At 40.3% G+C, this 20,817-nt stretch overlaps 1 protein-coding gene across 6 annotated transcripts in view; it reads left to right on the top strand.

Moving 5' to 3' along the window:
• The window catches only part of CLUAP1 (clusterin associated protein 1), a 30,405-nt gene that overhangs the window by 7,565 nt on the left and 2,023 nt on the right, over window positions 1-20,817 (top strand). For 3 of the 6 annotated variants that reach the window (XM_045571347.1, XM_045571346.1, XM_036409889.2), the window contains 8 exons: window positions 2,513-2,596; window positions 7,624-7,757; window positions 10,418-10,559; window positions 11,067-11,139; window positions 11,935-12,012; window positions 18,352-18,459; window positions 20,432-20,487; window positions 20,748-20,804. In XM_045571347.1, the coding sequence (XP_045427303.1) occupies window positions 2,513-2,596; window positions 7,624-7,757; window positions 10,418-10,559; window positions 11,067-11,139; window positions 11,935-12,012; window positions 18,352-18,459; window positions 20,432-20,487; window positions 20,748-20,804 (732 nt within the window). The remainder of the gene's footprint in view (window positions 1-2,512; window positions 2,597-7,623; window positions 7,758-10,417; window positions 10,560-11,066; window positions 11,140-11,934; window positions 12,013-18,351; window positions 18,460-20,431; window positions 20,488-20,747; window positions 20,805-20,817) is intronic. The other 3 variants (XM_036409891.2, XM_036409886.2, XM_036409888.1) reach the window with 3 other exon arrangements.

Raw genomic sequence — 20,817 nt, 5'->3', positions numbered from 1 at the left:
GGCCTTCGATTCTGAGTGATAGCTTTGCTGGGTAGATTATTTTTGGCTGTAGGTTCTTGCTATTCATCACCTTGAATATTTCTTGCCATTCCCTTCTGGCCTGCATGGTTTCTGTTGAGAAGTCAGCTGACAATCGTATAGGTGCTCCTTTGTAGGTTACTACCTTCTTTGCTCTTGCTTCTTTTAATATTCTCTCTTTGTCTTTTGCTCTTGGAATTTTAATAATGATGTGTCTCGGTGTGGTCCTCTTTGGATTCCTTTTGTTTGGAGTTCTGTGCGCTTCCTGGACTTGTAAGTCTAATTCTTTCACCAGGTAGGGGAAGTTTTCTGTCACTATTTCTTTCAGTATGTTTTTGATATCTTGCTCTCTCTCATCTTCTGGGACCCCCATAATTCTGATGTTGGTTCGCTTGAAGTTGTCCCAGAGGTTTCTTACATTATCTTCAATTTTCTGGATTCTCTTGCCTTCTAGCTTCTGTGGAGGAGTGTCTTCTGGCTCTTTATGTTCCAAATCTTTGACTTGATTCTTGCGATCTTCCCTTCTGTTTTTAGGACTCAGTAAAATATTTTTTATTTCAGACAATGTATTCTTTATTTCTTGTTGATCCCTTATCATTTCTTGTTGACTCCTTATTAATTCTAGTTGATCTCTTTTCATATCCTCATAGGCCTTATCCATCTTTTCTAGGAAATTCTTGAAAAACCTTATAAGCGTAGATTTGAACTCTATATCCAGACGCTTTTTGTCCTCCATTTCTTTCTTTTGTGATCTATTTTGTTGTCGCATTTTGCAGTTACAGATGGGACGGGGTTTCAGGGTGGAGCCTGCAGCTTTGGCTTCTGTCAGCCCCGCCCTATGCGGGTCCTTCAGTGCTCGCTGCTGCCGGTGCCTCTGAGAGAAAGGTGCCCTCGATTTTCGCCTGCTGCCAAACAGTCTATGCTCTCCCCCAATGAGCCCGGTATTGGGGTTCAGTTCAGTTGGAAGTGGAGTTGGAGGTGGCGTTCAGAGCAGTCTGGAGCCCCAGTCTCCTTCCCGTCAGGGCAATCTCGCGGCACAGCCGATAGTCCCTTCTCTGCGCGCAGTGTGCGCGCCGGGACCTCCTTTCGCCTCTCCCCCGGGTTCCGCCTTACAGCCTGGCTCCCTATGGCTGAGCCTGAGTCACATTTTTAAATTATATACATTTAATTTATTCCATTCTCATCAGGTATGTCAGCCATGACCACTCTCTCTCACTTCCTTGCCTGTGTTCTGGCATTGCTGCTACAGTGTTATGGTATTTTTTCCTCTTGCCATTCATTTCTGCCCTAGGAGAGAAGACTAGAGTGGGAGAGTTGAATGCCAGGTCACCATGCCTGCTTTTGATATACTGGCTGCCACCTGCTAAAGTGCAGTTGGCAGAACAAAACTGCTATTAATGTCTAAATGCTTATTTAGATAAGTAATGGGGCAACTTTGGGCTTCCACTGTTTTCTGTTCATAGTGCACGTGTCTATACATGTTCATAACAGACCCAGAGACAGGAGCTGGTCACTTGCTATTTGTCAGTGGAATAGAGTGATGGCTTCATTGTGAGATTTCACTAGGGACCCTTTAGCACCTTTCCATAATGATGAAAAGTCAGTGGCTGAACTGTTACCATGGACGCCATGAGACCCTTCTCAAATTCTGTGTGCAGTTGTGATTGAGAAAGATGCCCTAGTCAGTATTTGTTTTTCATACACTCAACCAACATTCATCGAGGAACCAAACCACCCACAGACAAGGCACTGAGCCTTGAGTGAGTCTTAATCCCTTCTCTCGATAAGTTTTCTACCAATGGGGAGATAAGGTGCACTGTGGAGCTAAAGAAGCATGAGACAAGAGTGGGATAAAGTGATTCAGGCATCTCATAACTGCATGCCCATTAAAATTCCATATTTCAGAAGCTCCCAGTATTGTTATGAAAGATAGAAATGTCTCTATTGATTGGTCCATGATTAATGCTAGGGGCAGGGCGAAGGCCACTTTTCTCATTGGTTGTAGTTTTCAATGATAGTCAACTTAGAGGACCTTAATCATAAGAAAGATTGTAGAGGCTGGCAGGTGATTCAGACAGCAAGTTAAGCTTGGTTTTGGAGTCCCCTAAATAGAATGCCAGTAAAGAAGCAAATTTAGGAGAAGTGAGGGATGGTGAGTTGCCCGTGGTGCTGTGGGGACCTGGGACCTGTAGCTGAAAAGTAGGCCGATGCATTGGAGAGAGGCCAGGTGGGCGGAGAGAGGCCAGGTGGGCGGAGGGAGGCCAGGTGGGTGGAGAGAGGCCAGGTGGGCGGAGGGAGGCCAGGTGGGCGGAGGGAGGCCAGGTGGGCAGAGGGAGGCCAGGTGGGCAGTGGAATTACAGGAGACTGCATCAGAGACCCACATTTTAATTAAACCTTTAGGAACCAGCCAGTAAGCGGTTTCTAGATCTGGAAATTGGTTTTGAGAATTCCTCTTCTGAAAATATATGTAATTTTATTTCATTGTTTTCCATAGGAACTGAGAACAGAAGCAATTGCTAGACCTCTGGAAATAAACGAGACTGAAAAAGTGATGAGAATTGCAATAAAAGATATTTTGGTAAGATTACTTTGCCTTTATGTAATGTTTTTATGCCTGTGCCTTAAACCAGTGTTTTTCAACCTTTTTTGGGCAAAGGCACACTTGTTTCATGAAAAAAATCACGAGGCACACCACCATTAGAAAATGTTAAAAAATTTAACTCTGTGCCTATATTGACTATATATAAAGTAATTCTCTTGAGTAGGAATCAAATAAACACAAAGAAAGTATTTTATAATTACTTTATTATGAAATATTAAGTAAACAAAATAGTGAAAAATTATAAAATTCTTGTCTTGTCTGCACCTACGGCACACCAGGCAACATCTCGCGGCACACTAGTGTGCCGCGGAACAGCGGTTGAAAAACGCTGCCTTAAACATATGATTTCTGCCCTGGCCAGTGTGGCTCACTGATAGAGATCAGCCTGTGCACTGAAGGGTTGTGGGTTCTACTTTTGGTTAAGGGTAAGTACCTGGGTTGCATGTTTGATCTCCAGCCCCTGTCAGGAGGCAACCAATCGATGTGTCTCTTTCACATCAATGTTTCTCTCTTTCTCTCCCGCTTCTTTCTCTTCCACTCTCTCTAAAAATCAATAGAAGAAATATTCTTAGGTGAAGATTAATTGATATTTTGCCTCCATATGACAGAACAAAAAGCCCTAGTTACAAAAGAAGGATATATTAATAAGGAAGTGAAAAATTTAGAGAACATTCTAGAATATTTAGCTCACTTGCTTTTCTCCTCTTATTAAAAATATGAACAGCTCATGTTTACTAAAAGTTTGTAAATTTTAATAGTTTAAAATTATATTAAAATTTTTAATTATTTAAGTAAATAATGCTCTATTTTACGGGCTCTTCATACTTTATTTAACCAATTCCTCATTGCTGTGCCTTAAATAATTTCTAGGTTTTCTTGATTCTATACATCACTGTAATAAATAGCATGATCACTGGTCAATTATCATTTGCTCATTTATTTGGAAGGCAGATATGAGGGGCATTCTAGACTCAGACTATTTGGATCTTAGGCAAGTTATTTAACCTCTCTGTGCCTCCCTTTCCTGATCTGTAAAATGAGGAAAATGGCCACATAGGGTCCTTTGAGCATTCATTACAATGTTGCGTGTCATACATAGTCTCTGGCATAAAGTAGGTATTTAGTCATTATTAGGATCACTTTTTTCAGTAGGCATAGGCAGGGATAGGTATAAAACAATTTGCTGAGAGTTGTACAACATTCTCAGATGGATAGGTTTTTATAAGACCCTGCTATAGCCCAGCTGGCGTGGCTCAGTGGTTGAGTGTTGACCTATGAACCAGGAGATCACAGTTCAATTCCTGGTCAGGGTATATGCCTGGGTTGCAGGCTCGATCCCCATTGTGGGACTTGGAGGAGGCAGACAATCAATGATTCTCTCTCATCATTGATGTTTCTCTCTCTCTCCCTCTCCTTTCCTCTCTGAAATCAATAAAAATATATTGGGGGGAAAAATGACTCTGTTATAAAATGGTAATGCTCCCTGGGAGACCCAGCATGGGATTCCAGAGCCTCAGTAGGGTGAGAAGAACAGGAAGTGCAAGATCTTGTACCAGAAAGCAAGGAAGTGCTCCCAAGAATGAAAGGGACCTGTGAAAAGGACACAGAAGCCAGCTTGAGTAGGCTTCCCCTGGCCAAATGAGGACAGTTTAAAACCAAAATAAATAAATAACATATTGGATTATTGACCATTGAGTGAAACGGGAGATGATGGGTTCTCACTGATATAAAAAAAAATAAGTGAATATATTGACAGCTAGTTTTTCACATAGTTTCAAAGTAATTCCAGCCCTAGCTGGTTTGGATCAGTGGTTAGTTAGAACATTGGCCTGCGGATTGAAAGGTCACAGGTTCAATTCTAGTCAAGGGCAAGTATCTTGGTTGCAGGCTCAGTTCTCTGACCCGGTCAAGGTGCATACGGGAGGCAGCCGATGGATGCTTTTCTCTCACATTGATGTTTCTCTCTTTCTGTCTCTCCCCTTCTCACTCTGAAAATCAATGGAAAAAATATCCTCTGGTATTAACAAAAAACAACAAAACACAAAGTAGCTCTTCCACAAAATACAATTAATTACAAAGGGGAAAAGAGTACCTTCACATGAGATTCCTGACAGACACCCCCTTAAAACCAGGTGATCAAAGTGAACATCACTAGTAATGGGACAATTCGAAATTATGCACACATGATATGATGTCATATCTGTGCTATTTCTGCTAAAGATTCATAATCTGAAGCTAATCAGACAAAGACAAATTGGGGACATCCTATAAATTATCTGGCTCGTACTCTTCAACAGTGAGAAGGGCATTCCAGACCGAAGGAGGCTAAATGCCAGCGGTGACCTCTGCTGTTAAGGACTTCATGAGGACAAACGGGTGGGTGTGAGGGTTAAATGGCAATAGTGCATCAGTGTTCATTTTCTGCTCTGATGATTGTATTGTGGTTCTGTAGGAAAAAGTCCTTATTCATAGGAAATACACACTAAAGTAGCTAAAAGTGACGGGGCATCGGGGTCAGCAATTCACTCCCCTAGGTCCAGAAAGAACTGCTTTGTATTATACTCCAGCTGTTTGTTAGTTCATGATTGTTTCTAAATTTTAAAAAATTGACATGATAATATTCTTGTGCTTGTCATTGTTCTGGCTGAATAAATTTAACATAGCATGAATGTGCCTTTAGCACTACATATGTATAAAAAATAGAACAGCCAGATGAGCGCACAGTCTATTACTTAGTGAACATTTTTAAAAATATATATATTTTATTGATTTTGTACAGAGAGGAAGGGAGAGAGATAGAGAGTTAGAAACATAGATGAGAGAGTGTCATCGATCAGCCACCTCTTGCACACCCCCTACTGGGGATATTTAGTGAACATTTTTAGAGGTATTATTTCAGCCCACTGGTTGAGTATTGACCTATGAACCAGAAGGTCAAGGCTTGATTCTCAGTTAGGGCACATGCCCGGGTTGCCAGCTTGATTTCCTGTAGGGGATGCTCTCTCATCATTGATATTTCTTTTTTTTAAAAATTTTTTATATATTTTCTTTTAACACATTTTTATTGTTTTCAGAGAAAAAGAGAAAGGGAGAGAGAGAAACATTAATGATGAGAGAATCATTGATCAGATGCGTCCTGCACACCCCACTCAGGGGATCAAGCCTGCAACCCAGTCATGTGCCCTTGACCGGAGTCGAACTCAGGACCCTTCAGTCTGTAGGCTGATGCTCTATCCACTGAGCTAAACCGGCTAGGGCAGTTAAGTTGTAATTTTGATGTGGTTGTGTAAGGATTTGAGTACCTATGCTGCCATATTGACCTGAAGCTTTCTACTGGTATTTTTAAAGCACTTGCAGCAAATGGATGTTTACTGATAGTATTTCCATGAAAGCATCTTGGAAATGGTTAGGTGTCTCAGACAAAAATAACTTAACCATAAATTCATTATCAATGAAAGTAGTTGCTTCCAAATGCACACTGTCTCTGTGAGTTGTGGAGAGGGCCTGGTCTCCTTAGGTGATTTCTTTGTATACCCCATAGCATTTCAGAGACCTGCAGTATACTGTATGGTATACCGCACATGTGCAAAGTATTGGAGGGGAGATCCCCATCTTGGCAATCAGAATCTTAAGGCAGTCGGAGAGCCCGAACTTGGGGAGGCAGTTCCACACTCGGTTATTGTATTATTCTGATATGTCAGATTGCTATCATACATAGGCCCCATCCTGGCCAGCTTCCCGGACAACATATGTGTGAAGACACACTGCGTTTACTCGTACTACCACTGCTTCAAATAAACTTGCTTTTACGAAAGGACAGGGAGGCCTGTAGTTTTCATCAGTGATTCATCCCCTTTACTTTCTTACTCAGCCCCCCTCGCCCAAGAGCCTCTGCCCACTGCTGCCAAGGCACCCTCCCAGTGGCTGGTATATACTGCCGCTTCTGTCTGACTTCACAGAGTGGCTTCCCTGTTTCTTGTAGTCTGTAGTCAAGGTTCAGTGGCCAGGGAGAGAAAAAAAGGAACTCTCTCAATCCCAGAAGGCAAGGTCCAGCTAATGTTTCTTTTTGTCCCCTCCTAAATAAAGTCTGGCTTTATTTAGGAGGGGACAAAAAGAAACATTAGCTGTGTGTGCCTACAGGGATGGGCAAAAGTAGATAAAAGAACTCAGTGACAAAATGTGCTTGACTATAGCAAGTAAACTACAAGAATGTGTAAATTCGCCGAAACTGGTTTGGCTCAATGGATACAATGCCAGTCTGTGGACTGAAGGGTTCCAGGTTCGATTCCCGTCAGGGGCATGTACATTGGTTGCAGGCACATCCCCAGTGAGAGGTGTGCAGGAGGCAGCTGATCGATGTTTCTAGTTCTTTATCCCTCTCCCTTCCTTTCTGTAAAAAAATCAATAAAATATATTTTTTAAAAAATGTGTAAATACTGAAGGCCAGCAATTTGAGCACTTGCAAGATTGCACCTAAGTGCACTGTGCCATTGTGACATTCTTTTGAGTTAATAAAGCTATTGTAATAGTCATAACCTGCATATATTTTTCCATATGGTCAACCGTAAACCTACTTTTGCCTACCCCTGTAACATCCTGGAAGTCCGGTATTTGTAACTATGGGAGTGACCTGAACAAGATGTAAATAACAGCAGACTAACAATTCAGAATGATAGGTAACCAGTCTATAAACAAGTGAGCAGGCAGGAGATCTTAGGCCTCTCTCCACTCTGCGTAGGACGATGTTCTTTCCATCTTTATTTGTTTCCCTTGGCAGAAACACCTTCTTCTCATGGGGGAAAAAAGAATAATAATTTTGTCTGGGCCTATGTGATGTTCCCTTTGGGAACAGTCGGTTATATAATGACTTGAGGGAAGGTTTGCTGTGTTTGCTTACTTTTGTTTTTATTTAGCATGGTTATTGCTGTGCCAGAGGATTTGAGAAATATTGAGTTGGAGGTCCTTACTGGGACATTGTCTCATTCATTTCCTATTAAATGCAGGCTCAGGTTCAGAAGACGAAAGACCTGCTCAATAACGTGGCCTCTGATGAAGCTAATTTAGAAGCCAAAATTGAAAAGCGGAAATTAGAACTGGAAAGAAACCGGAAGCGACTCCAGACTCTGCAGAGTGTCAGGTATATATGAACACCCAAAGAATGAGCAGAAAGCTGTCTTTGAAAGTTCAGACAGATTGAGAGAATGTACTGTCAGTGATATTAACCCTTCAGGCAGTGGGAGAAGCCTTGAATAAGGCTCTCTCTACTGCAAAACGTTCAAACAAGCACACCTCTAAACTCATTTTCTTTATGGTATGTCTGGAAAACTGCTTAATTCTTGAACTTCCATTCAGTTTTTATAGCTTCTTGGAATTTAAGGCAAAGTAAGTAAATCCAGATGGTAAAAGTTATATAAGACTTGGTCTCCTAAGATCTGTGCCTTGCCATAAATTAGGTGGAAACAAGCATACTTTCATTTCTTGGGTTAAGTAGTAGACTTAGAATTTTATTTCCTCACCAGTAATTCATCTTTCTTCCACTTTCCCTCACTGACAGTGTGTTTCCCTGGGACTGTAGATAGATGATAGTGGTGCAAAACACTTCTAAGTCATTGGAGCCTTTCAAGCATGTTCCTCATATTTTTTGGAATCTCTCTCATTTCCTTCCCTCCTCCCTCTCATTTTGTACCCTCCTTCCCTTACTGTTCTTTTTTGTTGTTGTTCTTTCTCCCATGTCACTACTCTTTCACCCTTTTCAATCTCCTTTTGTTTTTCTCTTTCTTTACTCCTTCCCCCTTTTAGCTGTACCTGCTCTCAATGTGTCTTGCTCTTTTGAGATATTGGTGACTGGCCCACAGTCAGCTACTGTCCTAGATGTGTGGGGAGGCAGCACCTGGGGACAGCAGCCAGTTACTCAGGGGACATCAAAGGCTTCCTCCCAGCCCAGGGACCTCACCTGCTCTGCCTCTAGAATCAGGGCCACCAGATAGACTTGTCTCATTAAGTTCTGCCTTTCAAGTGTCAGTTCATTTTTGTTAAGCCTCAAATCCTTTTAATAGAAAGGTTTGTGTGTTTTGCTTTAGTGCAAAAGGTTATAACATTGTTTTTTAGTTTATCTTTAAAAGAACAGATTTTCCCTTAAATAAGAAAAAAGTAATTCAGCAAACCAGTTGAAATAGCTTTTTATGTTATTGGTTTTAGTTTGTAATTTTATATTGTTTAAAAACTTAACTTTAATTTATAGCAATCTATATTTCCCTTTTTAGGGGACTGGTTAAATTTTGGCATAGCAAAGTATTATACCCAACTAAGATAATGCATATATTTAATTTATTGATTTTGAGATATGTGTATGCTATATGCTAATTTTTAAACTATTTAAATCTGTGGCTTAGTGGGGAGGCAATGGAAAGATATGTACACATCTAATACCTTAATAAAAATACATAAATAAATCTGTGGCTTATCAAGTGAGAAAAAAGACTGTAGAGCTTTATTTAAGACAACAATTTTCAACTTATCTCATGGAATAAGTAAATTAATTACTAAAATATTATATTTTTTTCTAATCTGACAAAAAATGGGTATAATTTTGATTCATTCATACCAGATAGCTCTTATTGTGTTGGCTGTTGTCAGTTTTTTGTTTTTGTTTTTAATTTGACAACCTAAGGAAAAAGATGTCAGTGCCTTTGACTAAATAGTCAAGTATTGAATGTTTTAAAAATTCTTGTGGCACAACAGTGTTAAAATCACTGATTTAAAGTAATATACTTAATGTTTATTAAAAAATGTGTTAACATAAGAAAGATTCAAACCTATGAAGAATTTTTGTGAGTTTATTTGAGCTAAAGTGTCCACAAGTGCTAGGAAGGAAGTATAATCTCAACAGATTGAGATAATGCTCCAGAGAATGGCAGTTTTGCACCTTGTTTTATACATTACAATTAAAAGAGGAGATGTATGTGGGTTACATGAAATCCATTGGTTCCCCCCAACTGCCCTCCCCTGCAGGCCTGGTTCCCCCCAACTGTCCTCCTCTTCCAGCCCAATCACCCCTAACTTCCCTCCTCTGCAGGCCTGATCATCCCCAACTGCTCTCCCTGCTGGTCATCTTGTGGTGGCCATCTTTGATCACATGGGGGTGGCCATCTTGTGTGTTGGAGTAATAGTCAATTTGCATATTGCCTCTTTATTATATAGGATTATGTAGGATATGTATAGAAAAGTCTGGAAGAATATATGTCAGATGTTTTTTTTTTTGTTTTGTTTTTAAATATATTTTATTGATTTTTCACAGAGAGGAAGAGAGAGGGACAGAGTTAGAAACATCGATGAGAGAGAGTCATCAACCAGCTGCCTCTTGCACATCCCCCACCGGGGATATGCCCGTAACCAAGATACATGCCCTTGACCGGAATCGAACCCGGGACCCTTCAGTCCCCAAGCCGACGCTCTATCCATTGAGCCAAACCGGTTTCAGCATATGTCAGATGTTAAGTGCTTATACCTGCTGATGAGATTATGAACATTTATTTATTTATTTATACTTCCAGCATTATTTCAAGTTTTTATAAAAATCACATCTTCTTTGATGAAAAAAGTGTGTTCGTTTTTGGAGAAGGGAAGAGAAAAGGGGAAATTAGCTTCAGGCTATTGTTGGAGAACTGGGAAGCATTTCCTCCAATTAATTCAGACTTTTTAAAGAAAGCCGTGACAGAATATGAAACTCTGAATACCAATTTCAAACTACTATATATCAATTAATCTTTCACTTTTTATTTCATTTGATCATTCTAGGCCAGCCTTTATGGATGAATATGAGAAGATTGAAGAAGAATTGCAAAAGCAGTATGACATTTATCTGGAGAAATTTCGAAATCTAGCTTATCTGGAACAGCAACTCGAGGATCATCATAGGATGGAGCAAGAGAGGTTTGAGGTGAGTGCTTAGCCCACTCTTCTGCACAGACCATTCTTTCTGGTGTGTCACTTTGTACTTGTTGACAAATCAAGGGTATCAGCTTCCCAACTGTAGTAGTATCTCAGGCAGTGTTAGTTTTCTTCCCTTTCTTCTTTATTTTATTTTTTTAATCCTTACCCAAGGATGTTTTTCCATTGATTTTTAGAGAGACATAGAGAGAAACATTGATGTGAAAGAGACACATCGATTTGTTGCCTCCCACATGCACCTTGACCAGGGCCATGGATCAAACCTGCAACCTAGGTTACATGCTATGCCCTTGACCAGAATCAAACTCAGGACCTGTCAGTCTGCAAGCCCATGATCTGTCCACTGAGCCAAACTGGCTAGGGCTCTTCCCCTTCTTTTGGTTTAGATTTTGTTCTGGTTCTGTATCACAAACTTAGCACTACTTACTCAAATGGTAAAAAATAATAAAATGTCCAAAAAGGGTCATCTCTTCTGAATCTTTTTTCTGTTCCATAGGAAGCCGAAAATACTCTCCGTCTGATGCAGAACAAGCTGAAGGAAGAAGAAAAGCGACTACTCAAGAGTGGAAGTAAGTCTTCACTTTTTTAAAATTCTGGAGTAGCATTTTTAGCATTGAAAAATTTATATGTATATTTTATTTCTTTTCAAAAGGCATTTTTCTCACACTTTATATCTGGTACCATTTTATTTCAGTCAAGAGCTCAAGAGACTGGTTTAAATTACATAACATTTAAAGCACATTGGGTTTTTTATGCTAACTAAAATAGTGTTTTCCTCTTTCTAAATGATAGTTTGAATAGATATAATATATAATTATAAAACGAAAAATATGTATTGAAGGTCTGTAGAGTTCCTTATTTTAGGGCAGATTAATGGAAAACAAGCAACATAATGAAGTGCAAGTGAATAGATGACTTGCTTAACCCACACACCCATTATCAGCAGAGCTATCATCTATAGAGAAATGGGAGTTACCTCTATATAAGATCTAGATTCTGGGAAGGAATGTCCTCCATGTCTGGTTAGGATAGTTCATCCATGAATTAACTTCACCAAGGTGTCAGGTAAGCCTCAGGATCTTCCTGCTGAATTGATGGCTTTATCTCATAGTGTTACTTCTGGCCCTTTTTTCATGATGATATATTTTATTTCCCCATGCTTGAAGATAGTAGACCTGGGGCACTAGGCATGCTCTTTCTATCTTTTCTTGTCTCTCTCTTATTTTGCACTTGCTCTGTGCCTCTCGAGAATCTCAGGGGACACTGGAAGGAGAATAGGGACTGCTGGGAAATCCTCTTGGGGTAAGGTTAGGAAATTCAAGGGCCTCTCTAGCCAAAGCAGCCCCTTGCCTTTATGGTTCCAGGTCAGCCAGGAGAGCCCGAAGCTGCCCTAAGTGATAAGACCGCATGGAATTTATCCCCTCCTGGGAGGCCTGGCACAGGTAAGAGCTCCGGTTGGTTGGCTGTATCCTGCTCTGCCCCAGGCCAGCACATTCAGACCTTCCTCACTGATCTTGGTTTGTTCTTCTGAACTGAACTTTCATTTTGTGACCCATACGTTTGGGATCTCTTGAAGGACAGAGATTCTTAGAAGCATGTGTGATTTAATTATTTCAGAAAAAATTTCCAATGTAAACCAACTTAATGAAGGATAGCACTTAATTAGCTTGGAGTGGACAAAGAAGTTAGGAAAATACTTACGAAAGACTATTCTCATTTCTACTCACCCTAAGGTTCTTTGCTTTCTTTGCATGTGTGGGAACATTGCCCAGAGTATTTGTATCAAAGAAGAAATATATAAAGGCAGACTCTATGAATTTTTCTCCATCTGTGAAAGAGTCTTCCAAACAGAAAAACAATAGTACATAGACATGAATCAGGAGCAAGAATTAATAAAATATAAGAGCTGCAAGAGATCATCTTGTTCAGGTCACTCTTCAAGGAGCCGATTCAACCTAGCAAAGCATTAAGTATCTGGGTGCTAAGGATACATGAGTGGATAAAAGATAGGGATCCTTGCCCTAACTGATCTCACAAGAGACAGATAGTAAGGAAGCTAAATGGAGAAGGTGAAAAATGCCATGGGGGAAATGCAGAGCAGGTAAGAGGGATAGGGAAGGTGACAGAATTGCTGCTTTAAATAGGGAGTTAGGGTAGGCCTCACTGAGGGGAAGCTATTTCAGTGAAGACTAAACCAGTAGAGCTGGGGAGTTACCAGATGAGGAGAGTCTGGAAGCCAGAAACACTGGGAGCCAGAGCCCAGGTGGAGGGCTGACTTTCAGTGAGTGAGGAAATATGTGAACCTGCCGGACTTGAGTTCAGTAAGTCAGATGACCTGGAAGGTGTAACGTGCTAGAAGGGCTCATATCTGATTGAAACCATCCTTCCTGAGCAGGAGGTTAAGTCATCTTAGGTTTGGTTTTGGTGGTTTAGAGTGAAGGACTTGAGGAAGAGAAAGTTTGAGTGATGAGAGATGGGAGAATGCCATGGGGGCCCAGAGATTAAAAGGGCAAGGTACTTTGTTTAGATAGCCCGTAATAGAAGTTGTTCATTTTCCCACCATCCTTTTAAACCTTGTTGCTAGTGGTAGATTTGTAACTGTATCCTCAGTAAGCTTCCTCACTATAGCATTAGAAACTTAGAGTCCTCTGCATTAAAAAATGTCCCAGAAATTTCTAGAAAGCACTTGAGTAATTGAATGGGGTTTCTGGTCCCAATTCCCGTGTGTGGGGGAGGTCTTCCCTACACTGAGCAATTTTTGGATGCCAGCTTGGGACTGAATTCTAGCTGGAGGTGGAATCAGATTCCACAGGTAAAGGGCTCAGTCTCACAAGATGGCCCTCCATTTCAGATGCCAGGTTGTTACCTGTACTTCTGACTGGCTATACATCAGAAGTTCCTACAATCCCTCACAGGAAAACCTGTTTACTCAGTAAATTACTGATGCTTTACAAAGGATATTAAAGGATACCAATCAGTAGTCATTTGAAGAGATACACAGAGCAAAGTCTCCAACAGGAGGTCCTGTCCTTGCGTGGCACATGGAAGCTCTCTGGAATAGACCCTTTGGGGTTCATTTCTTTGTCTTGATTGGCCATTGGAGATTGATTTAACCTCAAGTCCCTCTCCTTTCCCCAGAAATCAGGACTTAAAGTTCCAATTCTCTAATCACCTGGTTGACTCCTACTGGCAACCAGGCCCACCCTTGGGTGAGATCCAAAAGTCACCTCATTTACAATACTTAACTAGAGACAACATTGTTACTCTGGTTGTCTAAGAAAGTCCTTGCTTGGGATTTGGGAGTTCTGTGCCAGGAACTGGGAGGAAGGCCAAATCTATATTTCTTATTATAAATCACAATATCTTAGTAACCTTGCTGTGACTCTGTTTTTATAGTATAGTGGAAAGCAGGTGTTTATACATGGTGGGACAAAAGGAAAATCAATTAAAAAAGAAAAGAATACAATAATTAGTAAGTAATAATACCAGAATAACCTCTGTGTTTTGAGTACTCCCAACTGTAAAACCTTTTGCCCTGCCTGTACTTACTGCATGCCCACTGTGTATCAGGCATTGTGCCAGCCCACAGTGATTGGTGAGGCTCTCAGGGAGCTCCAAGTCTAGAACTGTACTATCCACTCCTTAGCCACCAGCTACACGTGGTCTTTATCACTGGAAATGTGGCTAGTCCAAACTGAGGTGTGCTGTTTGTTGAGAATAGGTAACCAGACAACCAATGGGTCTGGGCTGCCTGTCACTGCTTGAGCCAATTAAGCAGAGACAGGGTTGAATCATGTATGTTTATACCATTAATGCTGGGAGTATGGGAAAGCAGCAAGTCATCCACAAAAATCTGCTCTGCAACCCCCCATGTGTTGAGTAGGACTCAGATTACATGGGTAAGTAGGCAATGTGGACTGGGTGGGACTCCATTGTTTGGGCAACAAGGTTGTGAATCTTTCCACTATAATAGGCAGGATTGGAATGAGAATTAACTGTATTCCAAGGTTGACTCCCCGGTCCAAGGTTGACTGCCAGGTCTAAGGTTGACTCCCAGATCCCTGGGGCCTGCCATTCCCAGCCAGGTTAGAAGGTCCTTTCTTTAATCAGAACAAGGCAATCACAGTTAACAGAGCATGATTAATATTTTTTATAAATATAATTAATCCCCAATATTCTATTTTTGCCCCTAACAAATATATACCAGATTTTGAAAGAAAAGTAAATTCATAATTTTTTACTTTGGTTACTTGTTGAAATGACATTTTAGGTATTTTGGGTTAAAAAAAAACATTAAAAGTACCAGTTTCTTTTTACTTTAATTTAGTCACTAGAAATTCTAAAATTACACCTGTCGCTGGCATGATATTTATGTCGCTGGCATGATATTTATGTTGAATAGTGCTGTTCTAAAAGGAGAAACTTACAAACTGCCTATAGTTTAAGTGGCTATGAAATAGTATCTCATTGTGGTTTTCATTTTAATTTCTCTAATGGCTAATGAAATGGAGCATCTTTTCATGTGTTTATTGCTGTTTTTAAAAATATATATTTTATTTATTTTTTATTATTATTTTTTTTTTATAGAGGAAGGGAGAGGGATAGAGCTAGAAACATCAATGAGAGAGAAACACCAACCAGCTTTCTCCTTCACACCCCCTATTGGGGATAGGTCCGCAACCAAGGTACATGCCCTTGACCGTAATCAAACCTGGGACCTTTCAGTCCGCAGACCGATGCTCTATCCACTGAGCCAAACTGGTTTTGGCTTATTGCTGTTTTTATATCTTCTTTGGAGAGATATCTATTCAAGTTCTTTGCACATTTTTAAATTGGCTTATTTATCATTTTATTATTGAGTTGTAAGTTTTTTTATATATTCTCGGTACTAGAATATATAAAGTATTTTATAAATGATTTAAATGATTTGTGAATTGCAAGTAATTTCTCATTCTTTAGGGTGTTTTCACTTTTTTGATGATATCCTTTGCTGTACAAAGTGGTTTTAAAAAAAAAATACATATTTTATTGATTTTTTTACAGAGAGGAAGGGAGAGGCATAGAGAGTTAGAAACATCAATGAGAGAGAAACATTGATCAGCTGACCCCTGCACACCTCCTACTGGGGATGTGCCTGCAATCAAAGTATATGCCGTTGACTGGAATTGAACCTGGGACCTTTCAGTCCGCAGGCCGATGCTCTATCCACTGAGTCAAATTGGTTAGGGCTGCTGAACAAGGTTTAAATGAAACCCAGTTTGTCAGTTTCTTCTTTGTTGCTTGTGCTTTTAGTGTCATATCTAAGTAGAAATCCCTGCTTAATTCAAGGTCACCAAGATTTATGCCTGTGTTTTCTTCTAGGAGTTTTATAGTTTTAACTCTTACATTTAGGTCTCTGATCCATTTTTTTTTTTTAAATCATAAAGCAATTTTATTTTTGCTCCTGCTGTTTCTTTAAGCCCCCTCATTTGTCTAGTTGTATTATGTGTCCAGTGATAAGTATAGTCCTCAATACTTTTCTGATATATTTTACTTTAAAAAACAAATAAGCAAAGTGAATATAAAAAGCAAAACACCAGTTTACATAAAAAAGCACAGTCTATGTTCAGTATTTTTACTATATCCAGACAGCACTAATAACCAAAACTACAAGGTTAATTTAAGAGTAAATTCTCCCCTCCTCTATGTCTAGCCAGCTACAGGATGGTACCTGCAGTAGGTAAGAAGGCATCCCTTACGCTTCCCTGGGAGGAGAATATCTTAGGTAAGCGAACACAATTAAAGATAGGATGTGAATCTAGGGCACATGTGTTAAACACAAGGCCCGCGGGCCAAATCCGTCCCGCCAGGCCTTGCAATGTGGCCCGCACCGCGCTGTCATCACTGCACTCCGCTGCGTTTCCATCACAATGACAGTTTATGACTGTTCAGTAAACCATTCGGCCCGCGATTTAGGCTGGATTTTAGATTTTGGCCCCTTCTCTGATTGAGTTCGACACCCCTAATCTAGGGAGTCTGGTTCTGAAATCCATGAATATAAGCTCTTGAGCAAATCCTTTCAATTCTTAAGTAGGCAACACAGTCTGATCCATTTTTAATTAATTTTGTAAATGATGTGAGACAAGGACCCTACTTCATTCTTTTGCATGTGGCGAGCTAGTTGTCCCAGCACCATTGGTTGGAAAGGTGATCCTTTCCCTATTGAATTTTACCAGCATTATTGTCTGCTGTACTTAATTTTAACATCAGTGACAACTCGGTGATTTCAGTGTCAGCATGCCTTAGTTTTAGTTTACCTGCTTAGTCCTCAGTGAAATGTTTTGAGTTGTCAGAAGAAATCATGTTAAGCCTGAAATATCTGTCTTAATGTTGTTTTAAAATTCATGATATGATTTGGTTTATGTTGCATTGGATACTGATTTACTACCATAATTTTCCTGGATGAAGTAAAAATGAACAAAGCTGAACAATGATTTCATTTTATAATCACTAATTTGTGTTAATATTTAATCATATTCTCTGGTTAGGGCTTTTGGAAGGTGGTAGTTTTCAGATCAATTGTATTGAAGTCTTGCAGGATGCTATTACTGACACTCTCTGGCTCCCAGGTTTGCTCCGCTCTTCTCTGCATGGCTACAGAAAGCAGAAAACGTTCACTCTATGCCCAGCTAGACATAGCCGCCACTTCATTTCCCTCTTAGATCAGGGCTTAAGCAAAGCTTTTTTGTAGACGAACGATTCCTATACTTCCAAACTGACTTATGAGTCAGTGATCAGAGCAGCAACTGCAAAGTGCCATTCTTTTTTTCTTTACAGAGAGGAAGGGAGAGAAACATTGATGAGAGAGAAACATCAATCTGCTGTCTCCTGCACACCCCCTACTGGACGGTGCCCACAACCAAGGTACATGCCCTTGACTGGAATCAAACCTGGGATCCTTGAATCCACAGGCCGACGCTTATACACTGAGCCAAACCGGTTAGGGTTTTTCAGTGCCATGCTTAAAACCTATGTGTGTCTCTGGATGCAGAGTAGTCAGGTGCTGGACGGTAAAAACTTTTTCTCCCCACTGAGGAAAATCTCATCCTGTAGGTTTTCATAAGGAAATGTTCAACATGCACCCAACTCCAGGAGAGTATTTAAGAAATTAATGTAAAAGGCCATGATGTTGAGAATGACCTTTCTTTCTATATCTTTATAATGGAATTTTCTCTAATGAAGAACGTCATGAGCACCAGTTTCCATTGCCAGTCAGTAGGTCGCCATTTTTCTCATGCCAGCCCTCGTCAGGCCGTTCCTATCCTGGTCTCCTTCTTGCCTCCAGCCTTGTTTTGGTGCAGTCACTGAGCTTTTCAATGGGGTATTCTTCATATTTGTTATCCTCAAGGAGCTTGAATTTTGGTGACACAGCCTAAAATTGAACAAAGAATTTTTTCCCCTTCCAACTAACCAAGAACTCCTAGCTATCTTGACAGCTGGCTAGTCCATTGTTTAATTTCACATACTGGAATACTGTTTCTAGGTAATGTATCAGACCCACTTTTTTCTAGCTTTGGGGGAAAAAATAAATAAAAAATAAATAAACTGCCTATTGTTTGTATTAACTCTTCACTAAGTATCTACTAGCAAATCCTGAAGTTCTCGTAAAATCTAATGCATCAAAAGAAAGGCTGAGAAGTGCATATGACTTGCCAAGAGCCTTACTGGACAGAGGCTGGTTTAGAAGAAATGATGGATCCACCCCTCTCCCCCCTTTTTTTCCTAATTTGTGTTCCTGCCAGGTAATGACGACTCTGATATCGACATCCAGGAGGATGATGAATCTGACAGTGAACTGGAAGAGAGACGGCTGTCCAAGCCACGGACAGCCATGGAGGTGCTCATGCAAGGTACCAGGCTGCTTTCACTTGCCCCCCTCCCTGTGCCTGTCACAGAACACCACGGCCCAAACTGGGTCAGGGCTGCTTGGTTTAAGGCCCATAAGCACACTGTGAGCGGCCCTGCTCTAGGATTTTTCTGCCCTGCTGTTTATCAGGATTTGGCTCTTAAACTGCTCAGTGGTCATCTTTGTCACTAATGCTCTTCTTATCTGGAGTCCCAAGAACGGCCAATTCTTATTTGTGGCGTGGTGTTTCTCAGAGTTTACTGGAACACACTGCCTCTGCCACTGAGCTATATTCTGCCTGTTTTGGGCCCAAACTGTTCTCAGTGCAGTTAATACCTTATAGTCAGATAATGTCCAAAGAAGGGACTTGTAGAAACATCTCTGCCTTTTCAAAATGTTCTTCTAATTTCTACTTTCTCACTGTAACAGATTCAAGCAATAAAATGCATGGAGCAAATCTGGGCGAGAGGTCTTCCTCATGTTTTACTCCCTACCTTAGGCCAGGGTGCATCCTTCCAAATTGCCTTCATACACACACACACACACACACACACACACACTGAAACATGGACACAAAGAGCTTCTGAAATGTTCTTTAATCGAAGTGGGACCAGACTGTGTGTATGGTTCTGCAATCTGCTTAAAAAAATTTAAATCTATTGAACTCTTCCCATGTTAGTAAAATAGTAAAGATCTCCTTTCTTTTTGATAGCTGCATATTATTAGTCCATAATATGTCTGTACCTGTAATTTACTTGGGCATTCTCATGTTAACAGATGCTTAAGTATCTATCAGTACTTAAGATACTCTTTCCTTGTAGATTTTTCTGCACATCTCCAAGTGTTTCTTTAGGCTATGTCATTAAAAGTGGAATTCTTAGGTCAAAGGTTATATAAATTAAATTCTGATACTACTAAATTTGCCCTATATTTACCTTTAAAAACATTTCTTATTTACCACTTATTAATTTTCAGAGCACAATTGCATTTTTATATACACAATAAATTTAAATGGTAAATTATCTTCCATTTGTCATTTCATATTAACTTTTATTGTTAACTGTTTTATTTTAGATCCACCTATCTTATTACATTTTGCTTTATTCATAGGATAGTTAGATGCTCTGATATTTTTTTTCCCTTTAATTTTTTGAAAGCTTCATGACATCACTAGAGATTAGAGGTTATGACTCCTATTCTATCATATGAGAGCCAGGGCTCTAAAATGGTATGTGATTAGTTCAGCTGAACCTCATAAAGGCACTGGTGCTCCTAACTTCTACTTCTGACAAGTCGCTGCAGAAGTGAAACAACACAAGACTTGCATTTTACCTGATCCAAGGAACAGTATCCTTAAACAGCTCCGGCCTATCCTGAGTGACCTCCCTCTGAGCTGCCCTCCATCAGAAGTAGAATTTAGGAGGTTTCTCCAGAGGCCTGGGCCTGGGTCATGGGTGTTGCTTTCTCAGCCTTCAGGTATGAGAGCAGCTCTCCGTCTCCACCCAGTGAAGGACGCCTCCTGCATAATCACATCTAGACTTCCACAGGAGGGATGGAGAACCACTCAAATAATGATGATGTTTTCAAAGATGACCTTTTAAAAATAAATATTTTTATGATTATAGAGAAGAAGGGAGAGGGAGGGAGATAGAAACATCAACTATGAGAATCATTAATTGGCTGCCTCCCTAAATCACTTTAGGGAATGTGATTTTCCCCTAAAACATTTATAGAATGCATCTTTATTTTTCTGATTTATGATTCATGCTTACATTTCACTGCCCTTTTCTTTGTGTTAATGTGGAAATGCAGAAAATCCGTTACCATTTGTCGGCAGTTCTGATTAGTTGAGATGCTACTTGAGTAAATTTTTCTGATTTCTTCTTTTTCCTAATGTTCTAAGGAAGGCAAATCTTAAATGCCATTTTAAGCCTTATAAGGTTTTTTACATTTCTTCATGCTTTTATTCTCCCCAGGAAGACCTAGCAAACACATCGTGGGCACAATGCAAGGTGGAGACTCCGATGACGATGTGAGTCCCGACCAGCCCCCATTAGCAGTTGTATTCTCTCTAGTCTAGGGCTGGCCTCTGGCTGGATTAGCCGGGAACTAAGCACATTTGACCAGCTTAGTGTAGGTGTGGTTTCGCAGCCCGCATCACTGGATTTGTGGCAGTTTGGCTCCCAAGGAGCTGGATTCTCTTCTTTGATTGTTGATGGCTCATTTCTTTTCAGTGAATCTGCTTCCCCTACTTTTCCCCTCTCATGTTCTGTCTGCTCTCCCTTTCCAAAGATGGCAGGAGCACCAGCTCTGTTAGGTAAATGCAAGACTTCCAGCTCCAGGAAACAGGTTGGTTTTCTTT

Source organism: Pipistrellus kuhlii, unplaced genomic scaffold (assembly GCF_014108245.1).
Source record: "Pipistrellus kuhlii isolate mPipKuh1 unplaced genomic scaffold, mPipKuh1.p scaffold_m20_p_4, whole genome shotgun sequence".
In the NCBI taxonomy this organism is placed as follows: Eukaryota; Metazoa; Chordata; class Mammalia; order Chiroptera; family Vespertilionidae; genus Pipistrellus; species Pipistrellus kuhlii.
Note: the sequence above shows the minus strand (reverse complement) of the source record. Positions and strands in the feature narration are given on the sequence as shown.